Source organism: Brassica napus, chromosome C8 (assembly GCF_020379485.1).
Source record: "Brassica napus cultivar Da-Ae chromosome C8, Da-Ae, whole genome shotgun sequence".
NCBI lineage: Eukaryota > Viridiplantae > Streptophyta > Magnoliopsida > Brassicales > Brassicaceae > Brassica > Brassica napus.
The window spans coordinates 7,780,644-7,801,203 of record NC_063451.1 but is presented as its reverse complement, the minus strand read 5'-3'; the positions used below and the strand labels follow the sequence as shown (position 1 = coordinate 7,801,203).

General features: G+C 39.7%; 4 protein-coding genes and 1 non-coding gene across 6 annotated transcripts; 1 reads left to right on the top strand and 4 right to left on the bottom strand.

Annotated features, from left to right (window-relative positions):
• Positions 1-5,225: 5,225 nt before the first annotated feature.
• On the bottom strand, positions 5,226-5,828 carry LOC125591828. Its single transcript, XM_048766695.1, has one exon. The coding sequence runs from the start codon at positions 5,826-5,828 to the stop codon at positions 5,226-5,228; it is 603 nt and encodes a 200-aa protein (XP_048622652.1).
• Positions 5,829-5,879: 51 nt separating this feature from the next.
• LOC106420853 (uncharacterized protein At4g02000-like) lies at positions 5,880-6,689 on the bottom strand. The gene has a single exon (XM_013861712.2). It carries the CDS (start codon positions 6,687-6,689, stop codon positions 5,880-5,882), a length of 810 nt encoding a protein of 269 aa, XP_013717166.2.
• Positions 6,690-10,907: 4,218 nt separating this feature from the next.
• LOC125591827 lies at positions 10,908-11,939 on the bottom strand. The gene is made up of 2 exons (XM_048766694.1): positions 11,186-11,939; positions 10,908-11,104 (listed from the first exon to the last, which is right to left on the bottom strand). The coding sequence occupies exons 1-2, from the start codon at positions 11,937-11,939 to the stop codon at positions 10,908-10,910; spliced, it is 951 nt and encodes a 316-aa protein (XP_048622651.1).
• A 592-nt stretch (positions 11,940-12,531) lies between these two features.
• Positions 12,532-12,638, top strand: LOC125592263. Its single transcript, XR_007328101.1, has one exon. It is a non-coding gene; the product is annotated as a small nucleolar RNA R71 (small nucleolar RNA).
• Positions 12,639-14,014: 1,376 nt separating this feature from the next.
• On the bottom strand, positions 14,015-20,042 carry LOC106420856. Of its 2 annotated transcripts, XM_048766173.1 has the most exons (4): positions 19,648-20,042; positions 18,607-18,883; positions 17,763-18,167; positions 14,015-16,111 (listed from the first exon to the last, which is right to left on the bottom strand). In XM_048766173.1, exons 3-4 carry the CDS (start codon positions 18,144-18,146, stop codon positions 15,863-15,865), a joined length of 633 nt encoding a protein of 210 aa, XP_048622130.1. In that variant the 5' UTR covers positions 18,147-18,167; positions 18,607-18,883; positions 19,648-20,042; the 3' UTR covers positions 14,015-15,862. The 2 variants fall into 2 exon arrangements, with proteins under 2 accessions (XP_048622130.1, XP_048622131.1); XM_048766174.1 differs by having other exon boundaries at positions 18,607-20,042.
• Positions 20,043-20,560: the final 518 nt, after the last annotated feature.

Sequence of the window (20,560 nt, the reverse complement as noted above, 5' to 3'; positions counted from 1 at the left end):
CCAAGCAGTCCATGGACAGATTATGGTGGGGAAAAGGAGGACGAGTTGTATGAGGATTACAACCTTACAAAGAGAGCAGAGAAGGCAGTAGGCTATGGACGTGCCCCATATAGTGTATCAGCTCAACCTAAACCCACCAGCACAAAGAGAGCTCAACAAACACCAACCGGCCAAAAGAAGGGAGTAAGCAAAGATTCTGCTTATACATCCAACACTCTAGTGTTTTCAGGTTCCAGCAAGAACCCTGAGGTGTATTTGAGTTGGGAAATTAACAGGGAGAAGTGGCTGCGGTCCAACAACATTCCCAAAGAAAAGAAGCTATCACAAGCTGTCCAAGCCTTCACGGGGAATGCTTACAAATGGTGGCTAAAGGAGAGCAGTCCAAGCATCTACAACCAGCCCGTGGTAGATTGGAGAGACCTTAAAGTCAGGATGTATAAAGAGTTTGCAGAGAAGTATCAAGACAAAGTAGATGCCACATCAAAGTTCCATTGTCAAGCAACAAGGAGGAAAGTAATGTCTACACCAAAACCTCTTACTGTTCCTAAACCAAAGAAGGCTCACGACCATGAACCCAAGGCGATATCATCTAGTGTACTTACACACCAAGCAGGGTTTAAGAGGTCGGCTCAATTAAACAAGGTCCAGCCACAGCCAATCACTACACCCTTACCTGAACTGCAAAAGTTACAAGAGATGTGTCAAAGGCTCAAAGAGACTCTAGAACCCAAAGAGGAGAACACATCAAACCAAGGTAAGTCTTCTGACCTTATGAAACCCAAGAACCAAGCCATCAAAGCTACAGCATTTTGGAAGCATTCCTTACTTGTCTAAGAGTCTTAAGATGCACCAGCACTCACCAGAACACACAGATTCAAGCAAGACCAGACTTGCCATCTTTGGAGCTATTTTTGGAATTATTTCCCATCAATTCCCAACAGCTCTTTTCAAGCCAAGACTACAAAGATTTCGGCCAAGTCTTCAGCATTCAAGATGTTCCCAAGAAGCTTACCTACACCCTCAAACCGTCCAGATACAAAACCAGAATCAAATCTCTTGAAGAAAGCTTTTGGATCCAAGATATCTTCCAACGGCTAGTTTTATCGGTTTTCCATATTTGTTTGCTTCTTTCTTTGTTTTAGTTTTCTAGCTAAGTTAAGGGACGAGCCTATATAAGCTCTGTCTAGTCTTCATTGTAAGTCACCTTTCAATTCTTAAGAAATAATATTCAGTTTATCTTTTATCAAAGAATTTCTTTGCATAAAAATCTGTTCTTTAGTTTCTAAGTGTGAGATACATTAGAAAGCTATTGATCTCGTGGTTCATAGGTTCTTTGTGTGATACAGGAGCCTTGAGACGCAGATTAAGAGAGTCAATCAGCACCCACAGATTGAGAGAGTCAATCATCATCTATCCACATCATCTACCCATCCTCCATCATCAAACATCTATCCATAAACCATTCCATCCCTTTATCTTTTCAGTTTCTATTCTTATTTTAATTATTCATAAACTCATTGTTCTTCATTGTTTCCAGGTTAGATTGGATTAAAAGGAACAGAAAGTCGGCCATCTTCACCATCTTTCCATCCGGTCTTCATCCTTACCGATAAGATCGACCCATCGCCCATCCATCTCATCGACCCAGCTTCCCAGCCTGCAACACATCGATCCATCACAGCACTCTCAGCAACGAGAAAAGCACATCTGTTAGCACTTCTTGATTCTATCTTGCTTTTCCAGCATGTAAACTTGTCCAAAAAAATTTCCATCTTTTGATAGATAAATGTGAAGGAAGGCCACGCTTTTGGTCTCTCTATGACTTTCACGAGAACTGCATCTTCACGAGGTAGCTGAAGTTTACAAACATAGAGTCCTTGTGAAAACCATCTTGAGGCGAAGGAAAGTTGGATAATGCCCACACTTGTCTAGCCACTTCACACGTAAACAGGACATGATTCGCTGTTTCATCCTGCATACCACAATGTTGACAGAGCATATCAACTTTCATACCTCTCGTTACCAGGTTACTCGCCACAGGAATAGCACTTGATAATGTTCTCCACATGAAAACTTCGATTTTAGGAGCCGTAAGAGCATTCCAGATTTCTTCTTTCAAACTGTTTAAAGATGGTTGCATTCCAGCCTCTTGAAATTCTTTACTCAGCACAGACCTAGTGGCCAACCAATTACCTGATCTAACTGAGTAATCGCCACTTCTATTATGCTTCCAACACCAAAAATCTTCGCAACCCACAGCAACTTTCAGTTTAACAATTTTCTCCACATCAACCGGAAAGAAGTTTCCATTCAACACTTCTCTATTCCATTCTCCCGTTTCTTGATTTAAGAGGTCACTAACCTTTAACTCAAGATTCACTATTGGGTTCTTCATCCAAAATCACACCATGGGTCTATCCAAACTTTGAGAGATCTTCTGTTCCCGATTTCTTTCCTCAAACCTTTTTTAAGTAGATTTCTTCCATGTAAAAGGCTTCTCCACCCAAATGAAGGTCTAGTTCCGAGTGGAGCTTCGAGGAATTCTTGATTCTCAAAGTATCTACTTTTCAACAGACGGGCAATAAGGGAACTTGAATTATGCAAAACTTTCCAAGCCTGTTTTGCTAACAACGCTTGATTGAAGCTTTCCAAATCTTTAAAACCCAATCCACCGAGATTTTTTGGTAAACAAAGAGTTTCCCATTTAATCCAATGGATTTTGTTTTTGTGCTCCACAGAATTTCACCAGAAGCTTGACATAGCACCTGATAAATTAGCTATAGTTGTTTTTGCCAACTTAAAGCAAATCATCGCATAAACAGGGAATACCAACGCCACGGCTTTGAGAAGTACTTCTTTTCCTCCTGCAGATAAGGCTCTTGCAAACCAACCCGAGAGTCTCTTCTTTAACTTCTTCTTGATGAAGCTAAAAAGTTCTACTTTGGATCCACTGAAACATTCGGGCAATCCCAAGTACGTCCCTGCTCCTCCTTCATTAAAGATTCCCATGATTTATCTAATGCCATTTCTCACTTCTTCTTTAATCTCTGATCCAAAAGTAATTGAAGATTTCTGCAAGTTTATAACTTGACTCGTGGCTTCACCGTACGTATTCAGAACGTCTTGTAGAGCAGATGCTTGATCAATGTCAGCCTTACACATGAATAAACTATCATCTGCAAAAAATAGGTGACTCACTGACGGACCTTGATCAGATAATTTTAGCCCACTTATACTTCCAACCTCTTCTGCTCTCCTCAGAAGATGGGATAAACCTTCCGCACATAAAACAAACAAGGCCGGGGACAACGGGTCACCTTGACGCAATACTCGTTGGGGAATGATCAATCCATGAGGATGATCATTTATTAAGACCGAGAAAGACACTGAGGATACACAAAACAAGGTTAGCTCTACCCACTTTTGATGAAATCCCAACGCTGTAAGCAAAGCTCTGAGATACTCCCACTCAACTCTATCATAAGCTTTTGACATGTCTGATTTAATAGCCATGAACTAAGAGGCTACAGGTTTAAAAGTTCTTAAACCATGTACCACTTCATACGCCACCAATATATTATCCGAGATATTCCTTCCAGATACAAAAGCAGATTGGTTGGGAGAGACAATCAAAGGCAATATCGGATGCATCCTTCTGACCATGATCTTTGCAATGACTTTGTAAAACACGGAGCATAAGCTTATGGGTCTCAAATCCGTCATCTTTGAGGGCTTTACTATTTTGGGGATAAGACACAAATGAGTAAAGTTCCGCTCCTTATCAAAGCTTCCTTGATTGAAGAACTCTTGAACTTCTTTAATCACCTGTTCTCCAATTTCTTTCCAAAATCTTTGAAAGAATAAAGCACTCATACCGTCAGGCCCCGGGGCACTAGAAGATTTAATAGAGAACACTGCATCTCTGATTTCCTCCTCAGAAACATCAGACAAAAGCTCCCTATTCATCTGATCAGTGACTCTTGGAGCAAAACCTTCAAAAAAATCTCTGAAATCCGTCGGATTAGTTGATGAGAACAGTTCTTGAAAGTAAGATGAAGCAATTTCTCCTTTTGTTATCTCATCTCTGAAAAGGCAACCATCCTTATCTTCTAGAACTTCCACACCATTTCTACTTCTTTCCATTTGAACTGAAGCATGAAAAGCTTTAGTATTTCTGTCTCCACATTTTAACCACCTATCCTTGCTTCGTTGCTTCCAAAACGATTCCTCCTCTCTATGAGCCTTTATTAATTCTAGCTTTAGACCTGAGATTCTATCCCGAGATGGCCAAATACCAGACTCTTCAGCCTCCAACCTTTTTTGAATCCGCAGAATTTTTTCTTTTGCATTCAGCTCAAAACTTTTCTTCCATTTACAGATTTCGTTTCTGCATCTTTTAATTCTATCTGATACCCGCAAATTCAGAAAACCTTCTTGATCATTCCATGACTCGATAACCTTGTCCTTCAACTGCGGTAGATCAAGAAAGTTTTTGTCGAATCTGAATCTTCCTTTCCTCCCTCCATGGTTCTTTTCGAGTTTGACCATCACAGGTCTATGATCTGACCCCCTTTTTTCTAAGAATTCTTGATTAACTCTCGGGAACATATCAAACCATTCTTTGTTTCCAAAACATCGATCCAACTTACATCTAACCCAATGATCTCCTCTACGACCTCCCCAGGTGAATAGATCTCTCTTACTCACTGGCTCTTTCATTTTGCACGTTTTTAACATATCATTAAAGCATTCAAAAGTTGAATCACTTCTTGAAGGTCCTCCACATTTCTCATGGTTTCCACTGATAGCATTAAAGTCCCCTACCATACACCATGGACCCCTTCTGTTCAAACCAATTTTGGACATCTTCTCCCAAAACCATATTCTTTTACTTTCATTCGGCTCCCCATATATACATGAAACTGAAAATTTCTTCTCCCCCAACTGTACACCGATATCAACAAGTTTTTTGTCAGCAGAAAAAACTTCAACATCAACTAACCTCTTCCAAAAGAGTGCCAAACCACCACTTCTCCCAACCGGATTAACAGTATAAACACGGTTATAACCTAGCCATACTTGGATATCTACAAGATCATTCCTATCATGCATTGTTTCCATCAAAAAAAGAACCTCGGGGAAATATTTTTGACGTATTTCCATGAGTCTCTTAATTGTCAAGTCCTGGGAATGACCCAGTCCTCGACAATTCCAAGCTAGTATGCTCATTGATCCTTGGACAGTCCCTCCTTCGGGATCGCCTCGTGAGTTATTTGCTTGATAGCTTTGGAAACTCCACCCATCTGATCAGTCGCTTTCCTTTTCTCAACACTTCCTATAAGCACACCTTCTTTTAGTGAAATCTGGATATTATCTTCCTTCGCAGCATTAACCTTCTGATTCCTCTTGTTTTTCCCCGGTTTCTTACGGATATTAAACTTCTGTGAGGAAGTCCCGGAAAGATTGAGGTCAAAAGACTTCAATCTAGAACCCGTAGAACCACTTCCAGAAGATGAAGATTCAGAAGTCTGCAAATTACCAGAAAAAACCTCTCCTCTACTCTGCTGCTCTGTTCTCCATCTCATAGCAGGATTTGCTCTTATAGCTGAATCCATTATTTTTTCACCTTGCTGCCCCTGACCTTTCGTGTTGTTAACAATTTCTTCTGCTGGATAGCTGAAAACAATACCTTTACCTTCCTGCAAATCCTTTGTCACCATCGGAACTGGTTCCAAAGCAGATTCTTTCAGAACCAGATCTTTCTCTGCTTCCTTTACAGATGACTTCACTCTTTCTTCTCTAATAAATCTTTCTTCGCCAGTTGCCATTAATAGGTATTGTCTCATTCCATCTAAAACTTCTGGAGCAATTCTTGGTCTTCATGTATTCGGATTGATTCCAACTTGATTTTCTTTTAAGACACCATAAAGAGGATCAGATTCCGAGATTACAGGTATCGCTATTTTCTTTACCACACATCCTCCAGATCTTCTTGTTTCAGCTTCCAACTGTCTCCTCCGGATATTAATTGGATACACATCTTGATCATGGGTTAGCCTTTGACAAGTATAACAACGTTTCTGAATCCTCTCATAGTTGAAGAAGACTTTTGTTTTTTCACCGTTTGGAAGATCAATGACTTTTTCTTTCCTCAGAGGCCTTGACACATCAAACCTCACCTTAACCCTTTCATAAACGTTGCTTCTTGCCTTCGTAGGATCAAAGGCCCCCACAATTACCTTGCCCACAATATTTCCAAGCGCTTCTATCGCCTTCTCGGTTTGATAGTTGATTGGAATGTTTCGAATCTGAACCCAAATAGGAAGATACTGAAGAGAATCAGGCGGTGGAACTTCCTCCCATTTCTCAACAACAATCGCCCATTCTTTATAAGTATGAACCCCTTTTTCTAGAACCTCCAAAAGATCATGTTCATTATCAAAAATGAACTGAAATCTTTCATGCGAAAGAGCTATACCTCGGACACGACCCTGTTTCTGCCATTTCCGTGGCATCTGAAAGATGAAATCAGCCATTTCCTGAACATCAGGATTCAACAATCTTCCAATTAAGCTTCTTTTGTTTCTCTCCGACGAGCTAAATTCTGGAAGATCAGACATAACAAAAGGAACATCATCATCTTCTTCAAGGGACATGGCCATCAAGGTCTTATCCATCGCCGCCGACATCAGTAACACTTGAAAAAGAGATTGAATTTAGTGGAATTTCAAGATTTCACACCAAAATCTTAGATCTCCCAAATTGTCTTTGATCTCAATCTATCGCTCCTCTTCTAAAAGTATCACCTCCACCTTTTGAAGCAGAAGAAACTAAAGCCCTCCTTAAGGAAACCAACTCAGAACTTAATAACTGTAGCTTTATCACAGGGATTGAAAGCCGGTAGCTTAGATCTTCGATCAATTTTTTATCTCCTTTTTTATAGTCTTTTCTTTCACCGCTTTTAGTTTTTAAAATTAACACAAACTAGTATATGTATTTTAGTTAAATTATGAAAATAAGAAAAGGTGCTCTTGTCAAAAAAAAAGGTGCTGTTCATTTTAACGTTCATTTCAAATTTGTCTCTTTTTATAGGTAAATTATTGATGTTAGAAGTTTTCAAGGCTCCTAATCAAATGTTGTAGTATAAAAGATTGTCGAACTAATCCTAGGTAATTCTAAAGCAAAGGGAACGCAAGTTCATGCTTAAGCTAAGTGCAATCCGGTTTTAAAGATTGTATGAACTAAGAACTAATAAGTTAATGCAATAAAGTAATGATCATTCTTTCTCAATATGAAGCAAGAGGACTCATAGGGCTAGGCATTTGATCTTGGGTGATGTAGATCCAATCTAAGGGTGGCAACTATCAATCAAACACTTTCCTTATGTCTAGACACTAAGCTAACCAAGCTCTATCTCTAGATGAATGTTCTTTTGGTAAAGCAACTCAAGCATCTAATCTCTTAGGTTGAATGTTACTAAAGCAAACATGGAGAACAAGTCCAATAGCAATCTTAACTCCTTTAGCAACTAATCTCTTAGGTAAAGCAAGCTAAAAACATTGAAGAGTTGGTTTAGGCATTTCATCATACACCTTGTGGGCAGGAAATGCCTAGATATCTATTTTAGTATGATCAAGACTAAAATAGCATTGAGAACCCTCAACAAGCATGGAAACAAGTAAATCTAACACTAAACACCCTAGATCTTCTCTAATCACCCTTAATCACCCTAGCACATGAATCCAAGATTAGTCTACTCACTAATAGACATGAATAACCCCAAAACCATGGATGATTCAAGGTTAAACATGATTAGAGAGCAAGATAATAAAGCAAAGATAAGAAATTATGATCAAGATTACATCTTTTTCCCAAAAGTGGCTTTTGATTAGATAGAAAACAAGATTAGATCCACATATTAGGTTTAAAGAGTATTTATATGACTTCTAAAACCTAATGGGTTCAGTCAACAACCTGAAAGGCCCAAATAAAACATAAATTTTCGATCAAAAGAAGAGAAACACGCGCGGGTAGGTCAGGTCGCTCCGCCAGGTCGCTCTGCTTCCAGAGCGGGTGCTTCACCCCGCTGCGGGATTTCGCTCCAGATGTTAGCTTTTTTCCTTCGTTTTACGCGTGGTTGCGGACCTCGCTCCACTTCTCGAAAGTTGTCGACGAGAGGTTGATCTCGGAGCGGGTGCCTCACCCCGCCGCGGGACGTCGCTCTAGATGCCGACTTCACTTCTTCTTTTTGCGCGCGGGCTGCAGACCACGCTCCGTCTTGGTCGCTCCGACTCTCAAGAGTTGTCGACGGGGTGTTGGTTCGAACCGGGTACCGAACCCCGGTGCAAGAGGTCGCGCTGGCTTCGTTTCGTCTGGAGCGGGTGTCGTAGGTCGCTCTCATTGCCCGCTCCGGTTCTCTACTCGCTCAAACAACACTTTCCACTCCCTTTTTGATCCCAAATGCTTACAAGTAACTCCAAGAACTCCAATGGACACTCCAACACCTGATAAAGACTTATGCAATGCAAAAAGAAAACTAAAGATGCCTAATTCCTAATCTATAAGATCAAAATGTACAAGATATGAAGGCTAAAAAGATGTAAATATGCAAGATATCAACTCCCCCACACTAGTCCTTTACTTGTCTTCAAGTAAACTTTTCAAAACATAAGGAGGAGATATACAAAGATGGGAGCTTAGCCAAAAGAAACACTCAATGTACTCAACTTGACATCCTAAAGAAACATAGCAAATAGCATGAACACACTCTCTTATTATACTCTAGCTTCTCTAGGCCTATAAATACTCTTATGTCTCTACACAAGTTGCAATACTCATCAACTAACAAGTTCTTTAAACCAACTCTCACATTGATTCACACACACACACACAAGGTGAATTCTCACAAATGGGCACATGATCTCAATCATTTGGCTAGGTAAGCAATGGTCTAATATGAATGAAGAGAATGATTAAAATGTTGTCATTTCAAGGTGGTTATCACTCAAGAACAAGGAGCTTGATCATTATGCAAAATTTATCTAAAACTAGAAGCAACTCATGCATACATAGATTCATTCTCATTATTCTACCCCTTTTTATAAGTGATTACAAGTTCTACCATGTTATCATCATCTCAAAACCAAAATAACACCCACTCACATCACTCACCCAATGAACAACTCTCTTTTTCTTTTGACTCAACCATTAGGGACTTTAATTCACTTTTTACAACACTTAGCTCTAACTCTTTCTCATTTCCCTCCCCACCTACTCTTTGATTCTTTTCTCTTTTTTTTTTTTATAAGGGGGAAGGTTCTTTTGTACATAATCTAGAGCTTCATATTTTCCTTTTGTCCCTAGAGATTTATTTTCTAATGACACTCTTTTGTTCATCTTTCTCATCTTTCTCACTCCCCAAACCCAAAATATTAACATTTAGAATACACAAACCCCTCTTACCATCCCCAAATGCTAGCTCATTATGCTAGCAAGAGATGAGAACAAATCTATGTGGCCTCCAATACTCTCAAGATTTTGCACAGGATAAGCTATCAAAAGAGGCTTCACTCATGCAATTCAATGTTTGGTCTCAAAGAATGGCTAGGGTTGTAGGGTATGGAGTGCCATTTGGGTTAACAAAGATTGGTATAATGGAATAAGATAACCCAAATGTGTATGAGATCCATGATCAAGTATGCAAGTGCCCATATGCAAGAGAGATTAAGTGCATTCAAGCCAAGTTCAGACTGGAGCTGATCTTGAAAACAATGTCAATATCAAGCAAGCAAACAAGTTTCAAGAAGAGTTTTCAAGGCTCGAAGTATGCAAGCCTTTCAAAAGATGCTTAAGCTACTTGATATGTTTAACTAGGGTGTCAAATTCAGTGCAAACCAGTGTTCTATACAAGGCAATATCAATCAACTGCTCCATATGCAAGTGAATGCATCATATATGCTCTAGACTCAATTTTAAGAATGCAAGTGATGCAACTACATGATTCAAAAATTTGATTTTTTTGGTTTTTCTATGCGTATATGTATGTACAATGCAATGCATGAGACTCAAAATCATCAAAGCAAACATGATCAAATACTTGGTACCTCCCCCACAATTAAATCACACAGTCTCTGTGTGAGTAAGAGAGAGATACCCAAAGGAAAGCAATATGCAAAGATAAACTGGTATGTACAAGATTAAGGTGAAAGAGTACCTCTGATGGAGTGTTAGAAAATGCAGTGCTGTCTAGGGAGCAATGTCTGGCCGCTTTCCACCTCAGCCCAAGGGTCTTAAAAACGAAGATCCTACTGATATGTACAGGAATAGTCATGGGACTTCCTCCCAAGTGAGCTTGTTTTAAGTCTCTAGCTTGACTTTTCTTCCTTTGGCTAGTGAGAAGGAGGGTCCTTCCCACCTTCAATAGTGATGGTGAGGATGTGGGAGAGAAGCTCTTGAAGCTTGATTGGATCATTCTGGAGCTGAGGAGTGATGATGGCCCTTGCACTTGAGAATGGCTTAGACCTTCCCTTGCACTTGATTTTGTACTCAATGGCCCCATCCTTAAGCTTCATTGGGTGGAGAGTGAGAGTGTGAGGAGTCTTATCAAGAGGTGGAGGATGAGGTTCTTCCACAATCTTCTTCTTATCATGAGCAGCCTTTGTGGCTCTACTCACCTCCTTCTTTTTAACACTTTCTAAGTGCTCATCACACAGCTCTTTAGAGGACTCTCCAGCAAGACGTTCTTTCTCAATACCAACCTCTTCAGCCTTGCTCTTCTCAATGGAGGATGCTCCACAAGTGATTGTTCCACAATACTCAGCATTCATCTTTGGGGATTGTAGTGGATAGGAGACAGCTTTGTTCACATTTAGGAGTGTGACCTTCTTGTTGGCAAAGTCTATGCAAGCTCACACTATTGTGAGGAATGGAGTGCCAATGATCAATGGGACTCTCTTCTCAGTTGCCATCTTTAGAACAGTGAGGTCTATAGGACTGGTGCATGCTCCAATCTTCAAAGGGAAGTCCTTGATGAGACCAATAGGAGTTGTAGAAGAGGAATCTCCAAACTGTAGGGAAGATATGTTTGGCTCCATGCTCTCAAACCCTAGACTCTTCATCATCTTCATTGAGATCACATTCACACTTGCACCAGAATGAACAAGAGCATCATCAAAAGTGAGCTTACCAAGGTAGCAAGGCAAGGTGAACATCCCTTGGAACTCAAGCTTAGGGAGGGACTTTGGAGGAATTGGTGGATCAATTTTCAGAATGGGGATGTCCAAAAGCTCGGCCACTTCATCTTGGTGGTCTAGAATGTCCTTGATGAGTATCATCTGGACATGAGCTTCACGCATACCCGAGATTTCTGGAAGCATGACCCCAACATCACTAAGATTTTTCCTGAACTTGGATAGCACCTTCTTCTGAGTTTTGGTGAGAACTCTTTGGGGGAAAGGGAGCTTATCATAGGGTGATAGCTCAACCTCAGTGGCTTCCTCTAGCTTAACCTCTTTCAACTTGTTGTCAGCTCTCTTCTCAACTTGTTTCTCAGCCTTATGCTCAGCTCTTTGCAGATTTGTTGCTTCAACCTTCCTGGTAGCGTCCGTCACAATTTGTGCTTCAGCTGTGGCCACAACAAATCTCTCAACTTCCCCAAACTCAGTTCCAAATACCAGTCTTTCAATCTCATCTTTCTCTTTCTCATGATCACTCAGCTCAATCTCTGGAGAAGTAGTGGAGAAGACAACATTGCAAGACTCCTTGGGGTTCTTTTCTGGTTTCCCTGGTAGAGGCCCCATTGGCTGCTTGGAGGATGAAGGCATAGAAGCAATTTGACTCTCCAAAGCCTTGAGATGAGAGGCAAGTTGCATGTACTTGTTGTTGAGGTCAGAATAGTTCCCATCAATCTTTGCATGGATGTTCTTGAACTCATAAATCATGGTCTTCTCATTTCTGGCTTGAAATTCCAAGAATTGCTTGAACATGGAATCCACACTTGAATCTGGAGCTTGAGCTTGAGAAGAGCTTCCTTGAGTCTGAGGAGTCTGGTTGGCTTGAGGATAGTTCTGCTTGGCTTGGTAACCTCCTTACTGATTGTTGTAGTAAGGCCTTTGCTGATTGTTATTTTGGTACTGAAAATTGGGCTATTTCCTGTACCATGTGCCATTAGCATTAATGAAGCACAGCTCTTCTTGGCCTTCTAAACCATCAACCTCATTGACCTTAGGAGGAACCTCTTGAGTAGGACCACCCACAAAGTTCATCTGCTCCTGTTTAGCTTGGTTGGAAAGAAGCAAATCCATCTTGTCTTGTAAGGACTTGATCTCTTTCTTTGTCTGTTGATCATCACTTCTGTTGATCTTATCATACTCCTCACTGTAGACTGAGTCACTCTTGGCCATGTTCTCTACCAGTTTCTCTGCCTCTTCCTCAGTTCTTCCCAAAAAGAAACCATTGCTGGCAGTATCAAGCATGTTTCTGCACTGTGGTAGAGCTCCTCTATAGACGGTGCTAAGCAAACTCTCCTTGGTGAAGCCATGATGTGGGCATTGAGACCAATAGCCCTTGAACCTCTCCTATGCTTCACTAAATCCCTCTAGCTTCTTCTGTTGAAAGTTAGAGATCTCATTCCTGATCTTGGCTGTCCTTGAGGTAGAGAAGAACTTCTCTATGAATGCCCTCTTGCACTCATTCCAAGTTGTAATAGTCACTTGGAAGAGCCTTCTCCCATTGATGTGCTTTGTCTCCCAAAGAAAAAAGGAACAACTTCAACTTGAATGCATCTTCAGAAACACCATTGGTCTTGGACAAGCCACAATATTTATCAAACTTGTACAAGTGATCAAAAGGGTCTTCAGCAGCAAGGCCATGATACTTGTTGTTCTCTATGGTGTTAAGCAGTCCTGACTTGATCTCAAAGTTGTTGTTGTCCACAGCTGGTGCTCTGATTCCCAACCTATGACCATGAATGTGAGGTTGATCATAGGCTCCAATGGCTCTAGCTTGGCGCTGTGGATGTTGTGGCCTAAGGTTTGCAGCTCCTTGGGCCACTCCATCATGAGGCTGATTCTGATTGTGCTCCATTTCAAACCTCAATCTCTGAAAGTGAGCCTGTTGCTCTTCTTCTCTTCTCTTTCTTGCTATCTCCCTCTCAAGTGCAACTATGTCTTCAACTCTTGGAACTAGGCTTGATGAACCTCTACTCCTCAAGTTCATACACCTGAAATGCAAAGGGAGAGGAAGAAGGAGAAGCAGTAACAAAATAAAAAAAAATGACTTAGTCACAAGCAAGTGACTAAATCTCAATGTCACAATCAACCTAGAACTTGGCAACGGCGCCAATTTGATGTTAGGAGTTTTCAAGGATTCTAATCAAATATTGTAGTATAAAAGATTGTCGAACCAATCCTAGGTGATTCTAAAGCAAAGGGAATGCAAGTTCATGCTTAAGCTAAGTGCAATCCGATTTTAAAGATTGTATGAACTAAGAACTAATAAGCTAATGCAATAAAGTAATGATCTTTCTTTCTCAATATGAAGCAAGAGGACTCATATGGCTAGGCATTTGATCTTGGGTGATGTAGATCCAATCTAAGGGTGGCAAGCTATCAATCAAACACTTTCCTTATGCCTAGACACTAAGCTAAACAAGCTTTATCTCTAGATGAATGTTCTTTTGGTAAAGCAACTCAAGCATCTAATCTCTTAGGTTGAATGTTACTAAAGCAAACATGGAGAACAAGTCCAATAGCAATCTTAACTCCTTTAGCAACTAATCTATAAGGTAAAGCAAACTAAAAGCATTGAAGAGTTGGTTCAGACATTTCATCATACACCTTGTGGGCAGGAAATGCCTAGATATCTATTTTAGTATGATCAAGACTAAAATAGCATTGAGAACCCTCAACAAGCATGAAAACAAGTAAATCTAACACTAAACACCCTAGATCTTCTCTAATCACCCTTAATCACCCTAGTCCATGAATCCAAGATTAATCTACTCACTAATAGACATGAATAACCCCAAAACCATAGATGATTCAAGGTTAAACATGATTAGAGAGCAAGATAATCAAGCAAAGATAAGAAATTATAATCAAGATTAGATCTTTTTCCCAAAAGTGGCTTTTGATTAGATAGAAAACAAGATTAGATCCTCATATTAGGTTTAAAGAGTATATATATGACTTCTAAAACCTAATGGGCTCAGTCAACAACCTGAAAGGCCCAAATAAAACATAAATTTTCGATCAGAAGAAGAGAAACGCGCGTGGGTAGGTCACGTCGCTCCGCTTCCAGAGCGGGTGCTTCACCCCGCTGCGGGACATCGCTCCAGATGTTAGCTTCGTTCCTTCGTTTTGCACGCGGGTTGCGGACCTCGCTCCCTATGGTCGCTCCACTTCTCGAAAGTTGTCGACGAGAGGTTGATCTCGGAGCGGGTGCCTCACCCCGCTGCGGGAAGTCGCTCCAGATGCCGACTTCACTTCTTCTTTTTGTGCGCGGGCTGCAGACCTCGCTCCGTCTTGGTCGCTCCGACTCTCAAGAGTTGTCGACGGGGTGTTGGTTCGGAGCGGGTACCGAACCCCGGTGCAAGAGGTCGCGTTGGCTTCGTTTCGTCTGGAGCGGGTGTCGTAGGTCGCTCCCATTGCCCGCTCCGGTGCTCTACTCGCCCAAACAACACTTTCCACTCCCTTTTTGATCTCAAATGCTTACAAGTAACTCCAAGAATTCCAATGGACACTCCAACACCTGATAAAGACTTATGCAATGCAAAAAGAAAACTAAAGATGCATAATTTCTAATCTATATGATCAAAATGTATAAGATATGAAGGTTAAAAACATGTAAATATGCAAGATATCAATTATTTTACAATAGTTTATAGTTATCTTTTGTGATGATTACAGATAGTGTAATACAATTATTTTTTCAAAGAAATTGTGCTATTTTTCGAGAAGTTTTCTGTCCCTAAATTTACAAACTGTTTTCAAATGTTTTTAAAACTCTGCTAATACGTTACAGTTTACCAAACTTTTTCATAAAATCTCATAATCATGAATTTATCTTACATTCCAAAAACCTTTTTAAGAGAGATTGTTAGTGCATAATTTCTTGGTAGACGTCTTGAGGAAATCTCTTACATCTAAACTCGGAAATTATTTAATTGAACTATATAACAATAAATATTTTATTAAACATATAATCAACTAATAAAATGCTTAGTATATACAAAAGTTCACACTTGTATATTTAGGGCTGAGCAAAAAACCCGGATCCGAATAACCGAACCGAACCCGATCCGAAAAAGTAGTACCAAATCTGAACCAAAATTAATTAAATATCCGAACGGTTCAAAATTTTGATATTTAAAGAACTGAAACCGAACCCGATCCAAACCGAAGTATCTCGGGTATCCGAATGTAACCGAAATAGATTTATATACCTAAATATATTACTTATTTTTAGATTTAATATATATCAATTTGATAGTATATCAATTTATAATTTTTTAAAAAGTATTCAAAATTCCAAAATCTAACTATGAAATACTAAAATTACTTGAAAATATGTTACCAAATCCTAATTAATAGACAATCAAGACTTATAACATATATTCATTCATCGATATAAAAACCAATTTAGTTCTATTAAATTTAATTTTATACGATTTAGAATTTTTATGTGTACATGATTTCCATTTACTTTTCAACAAAAATAATTTTCGAAATTTTATAAATTAATTTAAGGTTAAATATGAGTAGATAGACTTATTTTTTGAATTGGAATTTTCAAATATGTAATGATAAAATTATTTTAAGTTTTTTATTTCGTCATAAATAAAGATATTGTTGCAGTTTCATTATTATTTTCGATTATTTTTACATTTGATTGAATTTGAGATATAATTTATTTTCAAATTCAAACTTTGTATACTTTCTAGCAGAATAACTCGAGATGAGAAAAGAGATCTGACGGTTGAGATGACGCACCAGGAGATGAATGGTGCAGATTTCTTCTGACCCAAAACAAGAACAGTGACTTCAAGTTTCTTCACTTGGCTGAGTATAGTTGCTAACTTTGGTCCTTGAACCACCAACGCCTCCACATCCACCTTAAAAGATAATTACCATAAAATCTTTGTCAAATCCACTATAATACATTTGTTGATGCAAAAAGAGATAAGAATTAGCACTTCTTACTTCTCCAAAGTACTATAAAAATCTCAAGGAATCTTTAGGTGACTATTTACGATTAAGTCAAGGCGAATTATAATATTAGAAATATCTCGAGAATGCAATTAAAATTTACGAAAAACAATACCTGATTACATGTTGATGTTTTCGAAAAACTTTCCTTCCGAAATCCTATTTAAAATTTTTTAAAACTCAAGAGTAAACATGAGTGTGCACCACACCCCCTCGGGGCCGCCTTGTCTAAGCTCTGGTGGTCCGGGATCCATCATCGGCGTCTCTACTGCTGGAGGGAAGACGCGGTCGCAAGAGGAGTGGGTGTGGTGGGCCTGTCGTATGGTCAGTTGTGATCCGGTTCCCGAGAGACAGAGGCTTGTACAGATCTGTCGACGCCGGTTTTATCTCCGAGGGGTGGAGGCTTCGAAAGCTCCGCCGTCGTCGGTCAAGTTTCCGGGATGTGAAGGTATGTTCTTCCTTACGTCGCCGGCTGTGGTGGTCCGTTACCTTGGACTTTGGTTCCTTTATGTGTGTGAGCTGTTTGGCTCGCGGTTAAGTGGGTATAATTGGATCTTGGATCTCAATCGGATGAGGAATCGTTGACATCGGTATATTCTCTCCGAGTAGAAGAAGGAAAAGCTTTGCTTCTAGTCGGGAGCTCTGCATGTTTTGAGTTCCGGCGAAGCTAAGCGCAAAAGTGTGGTGTTTCTCCACCGCCTGTCCAAAGTGTTTGGTGGTGCAAAGTCGGAGATGATCTCACGTGGTCGATGAACTCTCCGGCGTGAAGACTTGGCTGCGGAGAACAACTACGGAGGTGTGAAGGCTCTGCAGGTAAGGAGCTCCGCCGAAAAATGGTGTCGGTGGCCGTCTCGATTCGGCGCGACTAGGGCGAACTGCCCGCGTTTGTGTATTGGGCCGGTTGGGCCGTGCTTTCCCTTTTGGCTTCGGCCTGATCGTTGTAATTGCCCGGTTTGTATTATGGGCTTTTGTTTCAGTACGCTTGCACTTGGGCTTCGGCCATGGGCTTGGCCCGTTTCCTTATTAATAAAATTATCGACGGATAAAAAAAAATACACCTTTTAAGTAACAACTGTTTATGTACCAACAATACCAGGTCTATACTTCAACTAAGATATAAAACCATTTTCTTAACCATTAGATCTGAACTAGGAAAATAAGTTGGATCTTTAACTGAAAAAAGCGTACAATCAGAAATGATGAAAATACATTTAACATCCATTTTCTTTTAAAAATATAAAAAAGGTGAGGAGCCAGTGGAATCAATTAGAAACTTTGCAGAGACAAGTTCTCTGCATTTTTTTCTCATCTCCAACACTAACGCATGCACTACTCAAGTAGTTCAACACATCTTTTTTTTTTCTCAGCCAACACATCTTACATTATTATTATAGTATAAAAACAAAAAATGAAACCCAAATGTGCATTGCTAGACTTTTTAATTAAATTCTTGGCTTTTGTTATTAAAACTTACCAATCAACCAATCAAGATTTTAAGAATTTATTTATTCAAAACCTTTTCAAAAATCTGACAGAAAATACGTTACAGTAAGTTACCTCGGGTTTACAAGCTTTGCAAAGAGAACCAAGTGATTGAACCAAAGAAGGAGAAGCTTCATCATGAGGAGACACAACGTGGAGAAGAGTCATCAAATCTCCCTTATTAGTCAAATGAGTCAAAGCCCACATCATGGCATGTTTCGACCTCGAAGTCTCATCCACCACAACCATCACCCTCTTGCTTCTGGTTGCTGTATCTCCATTTGAGTAGACCCCATAAAGACCCTCCATTGAAGAGTAACCACCACCAGGCCCACCACCACAGCTTGTTACGTCGGTGAAGGCCGTTGAACTATCTTCGGATGTCCACCTTTTAGAAACCGACCTCCAACCTTCTTTTCTGCTTCGTTGTCTAAGTATTGAGTTTCTTGAAAATTGCATTTTGTGAGTATGGTATGGGACCTAGAAGGTTTAAGCGAGAGAGAGTAATTGCTGCTGTTAATAATTAGTGAGCGACTTTGCTCAAAAAAAAATAATAATAATAATAATAATAATAAAATAAATAAATAGTGAGCGACAGGGCATTAAGAACATCATTATCCAAACCCCATAAAAGATCTTTTAATTAATTTTTAATAGTTTTTAAAGTGTAAAAATGAGTTAAGAGACTTAGAAAGAGATTTGAACATTTAAGTGGTTTATTGCAAGTCTCTTACTTATAAGTTCTTAAAACAAAATTATAAAACACTTTCATTACAACAAACTATGCCTAATGGGGATGATTTCAAGAAAGCACACATGAAGCTTAAGAGATTTTCACAGCACCGTTCTACCTACCATTATCCCACTGCTTCACCAATGTTAACCAAAATAGAATGAAGAAGAGGGAAGTGAGTGAGACCTGGTTTATAGCAATTCTTCTGAGCTCCTCAATTCCTTCTTGCCCTGAATATGGAACATGTTTCTTAAGTGTTTCAGTTCTGCGCCAAATGACAATAGTATTGTTTATAGGTCAAGTCACTACTATGACAAAACCTTATAACCTTCTGTTTCCTACAGAATTGACTAGAGACTGAGAAAAAATGACTACTTTATAGCCTTGAGGTATAAAATAGTATGGAAGTATAAGCATTTCCAAGGTTTGAATCCATGAGGCTGTCTAGCAAGTCTCCATCCACCTGCGTTAGCAAAAACCACAAATTACGTACTTCTTGAAATACAAAAACAAGCCCACATTTAAGTCAACGTGACCATGATAAGTCACAAATACATCATAGCTATAGCCTTGTCCTTCCTGAACAATCCAACCATTTAAATAGATCATAACAGTGTGATCATGATAAGTCACGAATACATCATAGTTGTAGACATGTCTTCCTAAACAACCCGACCATTTAAGTAGACTATTTCATCATGAAAACTAGTACAAACTGAAAGCGAGCCACCAGCTTCCTTCTTTAAGAGCAGTTAGAAGACCATTACCACATCCAATATGGATTAACATTTGAATATGCTCTGTTATGAATAGCTTAAAAGGGTTTGAAAAGGGAGAAAAAAATGAGACCTCGAGAAACAGTGGAGCAAAGGTAAATACATAAGTGAAGTTAAGCTACAAGCCTATATTTTTCTTCTTAAGAATGCGTATGAGCCTAACGAAAGCTACAACAAAACAGAAAAGGAGACTTGTTGTGACCACCACAAGACTAAAAGGACATGCCAAAGTAAGAAAAGTTGGACCAAGCATTATTATCTGAGTTTCAGGAGATGTTAAGTCAAAGCTTATTCTACTTGGAGCACATCATCAAACTCTTAACATAGAAACGCGACAAACCCCGAGAGTCTCGCCAAACATATCAAACACAAATCAAATTCAATCGGAAAATCGCAGTCGTTTAATCTAACAAAATCATTGGAAAATGAGGGGGAAGCTACAATTGCAAACCTCTGTAGGAGGTCTGGGGTACAAAGAGTGATGACACTTTCTCTCGATTCCGCATCGGAACACCTCCAATTCATTATGATGATCGCAGACGCCAACGGAGGATGCGAAGCCGGAAGGTAAGCATGACCCAGCTATCGCCCAGAGGAGGATGAGGAGTATGGGGACTCGGTAACTCATTAAAATATGATGAGAGGAAGATCTCAAATCGAAGGCAAAAGAGAGATGCGGCGAGAGAGACGGCGAGAGAGAGACGGTCACAGAGACGGCTTCCTGCCACGTGTCCTCTAAGGGACGTTTGTTCTGGTCCAAAATTAGGAGACGTCTCTTCCTTTAATTGTTTTTGTTATAAACCAAATGATGATCAACCATGTAACTGCCCGTACTGCAGATCCAATCCGAGATATGATAAAGACAACCAGAGACTATGTATTTATCTAGTATATCCCCTATAAGGAGAAACATTTTTAAAACTTTACTTAATTCTCTCTTGGTCGTTTTGACGTAGCTGCATGAAAAGACTTTATTCTCTATTTTGTATACGTGTCGCGCTCTGAGCGCTTCTCACAGAAACGTTGAATTTAATGCCATAATTTGTTTCCTTTTTTGATTCTTTTTTTTGGTTTATATTAAATGGCTTGGACGTTGTACGGACTCATCACATCTCGCTCATGCTTCTCGCGGACAAGTGGAGTCGGAGAGACGAGTCTGAAACAGTTGCTGAAAGATGGGTTCGAGTTCGAACACGACTTCTTACCAGTAGCAGCTGCTGTCCACATCGGATGGATACTGCTGTTTGTTTTTGTGTTCGCTTATGGTATCAAGTTTCTCAACTTTCAGTGAAGGTGATGAACGAGAAGAAGAAGAAGAACCTTTGCAGCATAGTGTTTTATGAAGTTGCTGAATTTCATGTAAG

Coding starts and splice junctions, on each gene's coding strand:
- LOC125591828 (XM_048766695.1), bottom strand. CDS start 5,828: ATGGCAACTGGCGAAGAAAGATTTATTAGAGAAGAAAGAGTGAAGTCA.
- LOC106420853 (XM_013861712.2), bottom strand. CDS start 6,689: ATGTCGGCGGCGATGGATAAGACCTTGATGGCCATGTCCCTTGAAGAA.
- LOC125591827 (XM_048766694.1), bottom strand. CDS start 11,939: ATGATTTATGAGTTCAAGAACATCCATGCAAAGATTGATGGGAACTAT. Junction 11,105..11,185: donor CACCTTGCCTTGCTACCTTG/GTAAGCTCACTT, acceptor TGAAGAGTCTAG/GGTTTGAGAGCATGGAGCCA.
- LOC106420856 (XM_048766174.1), bottom strand. CDS start 18,146: ATGCAATTTTCAAGAAACTCAATACTTAGACAACGAAGCAGAAAAGAA. Junction 16,112..17,762: donor GCAAAGCTTGTAAACCCGAG/GTAACTTACTGT, acceptor TTATCTTTTAAG/GTGGATGTGGAGGCGTTGGT.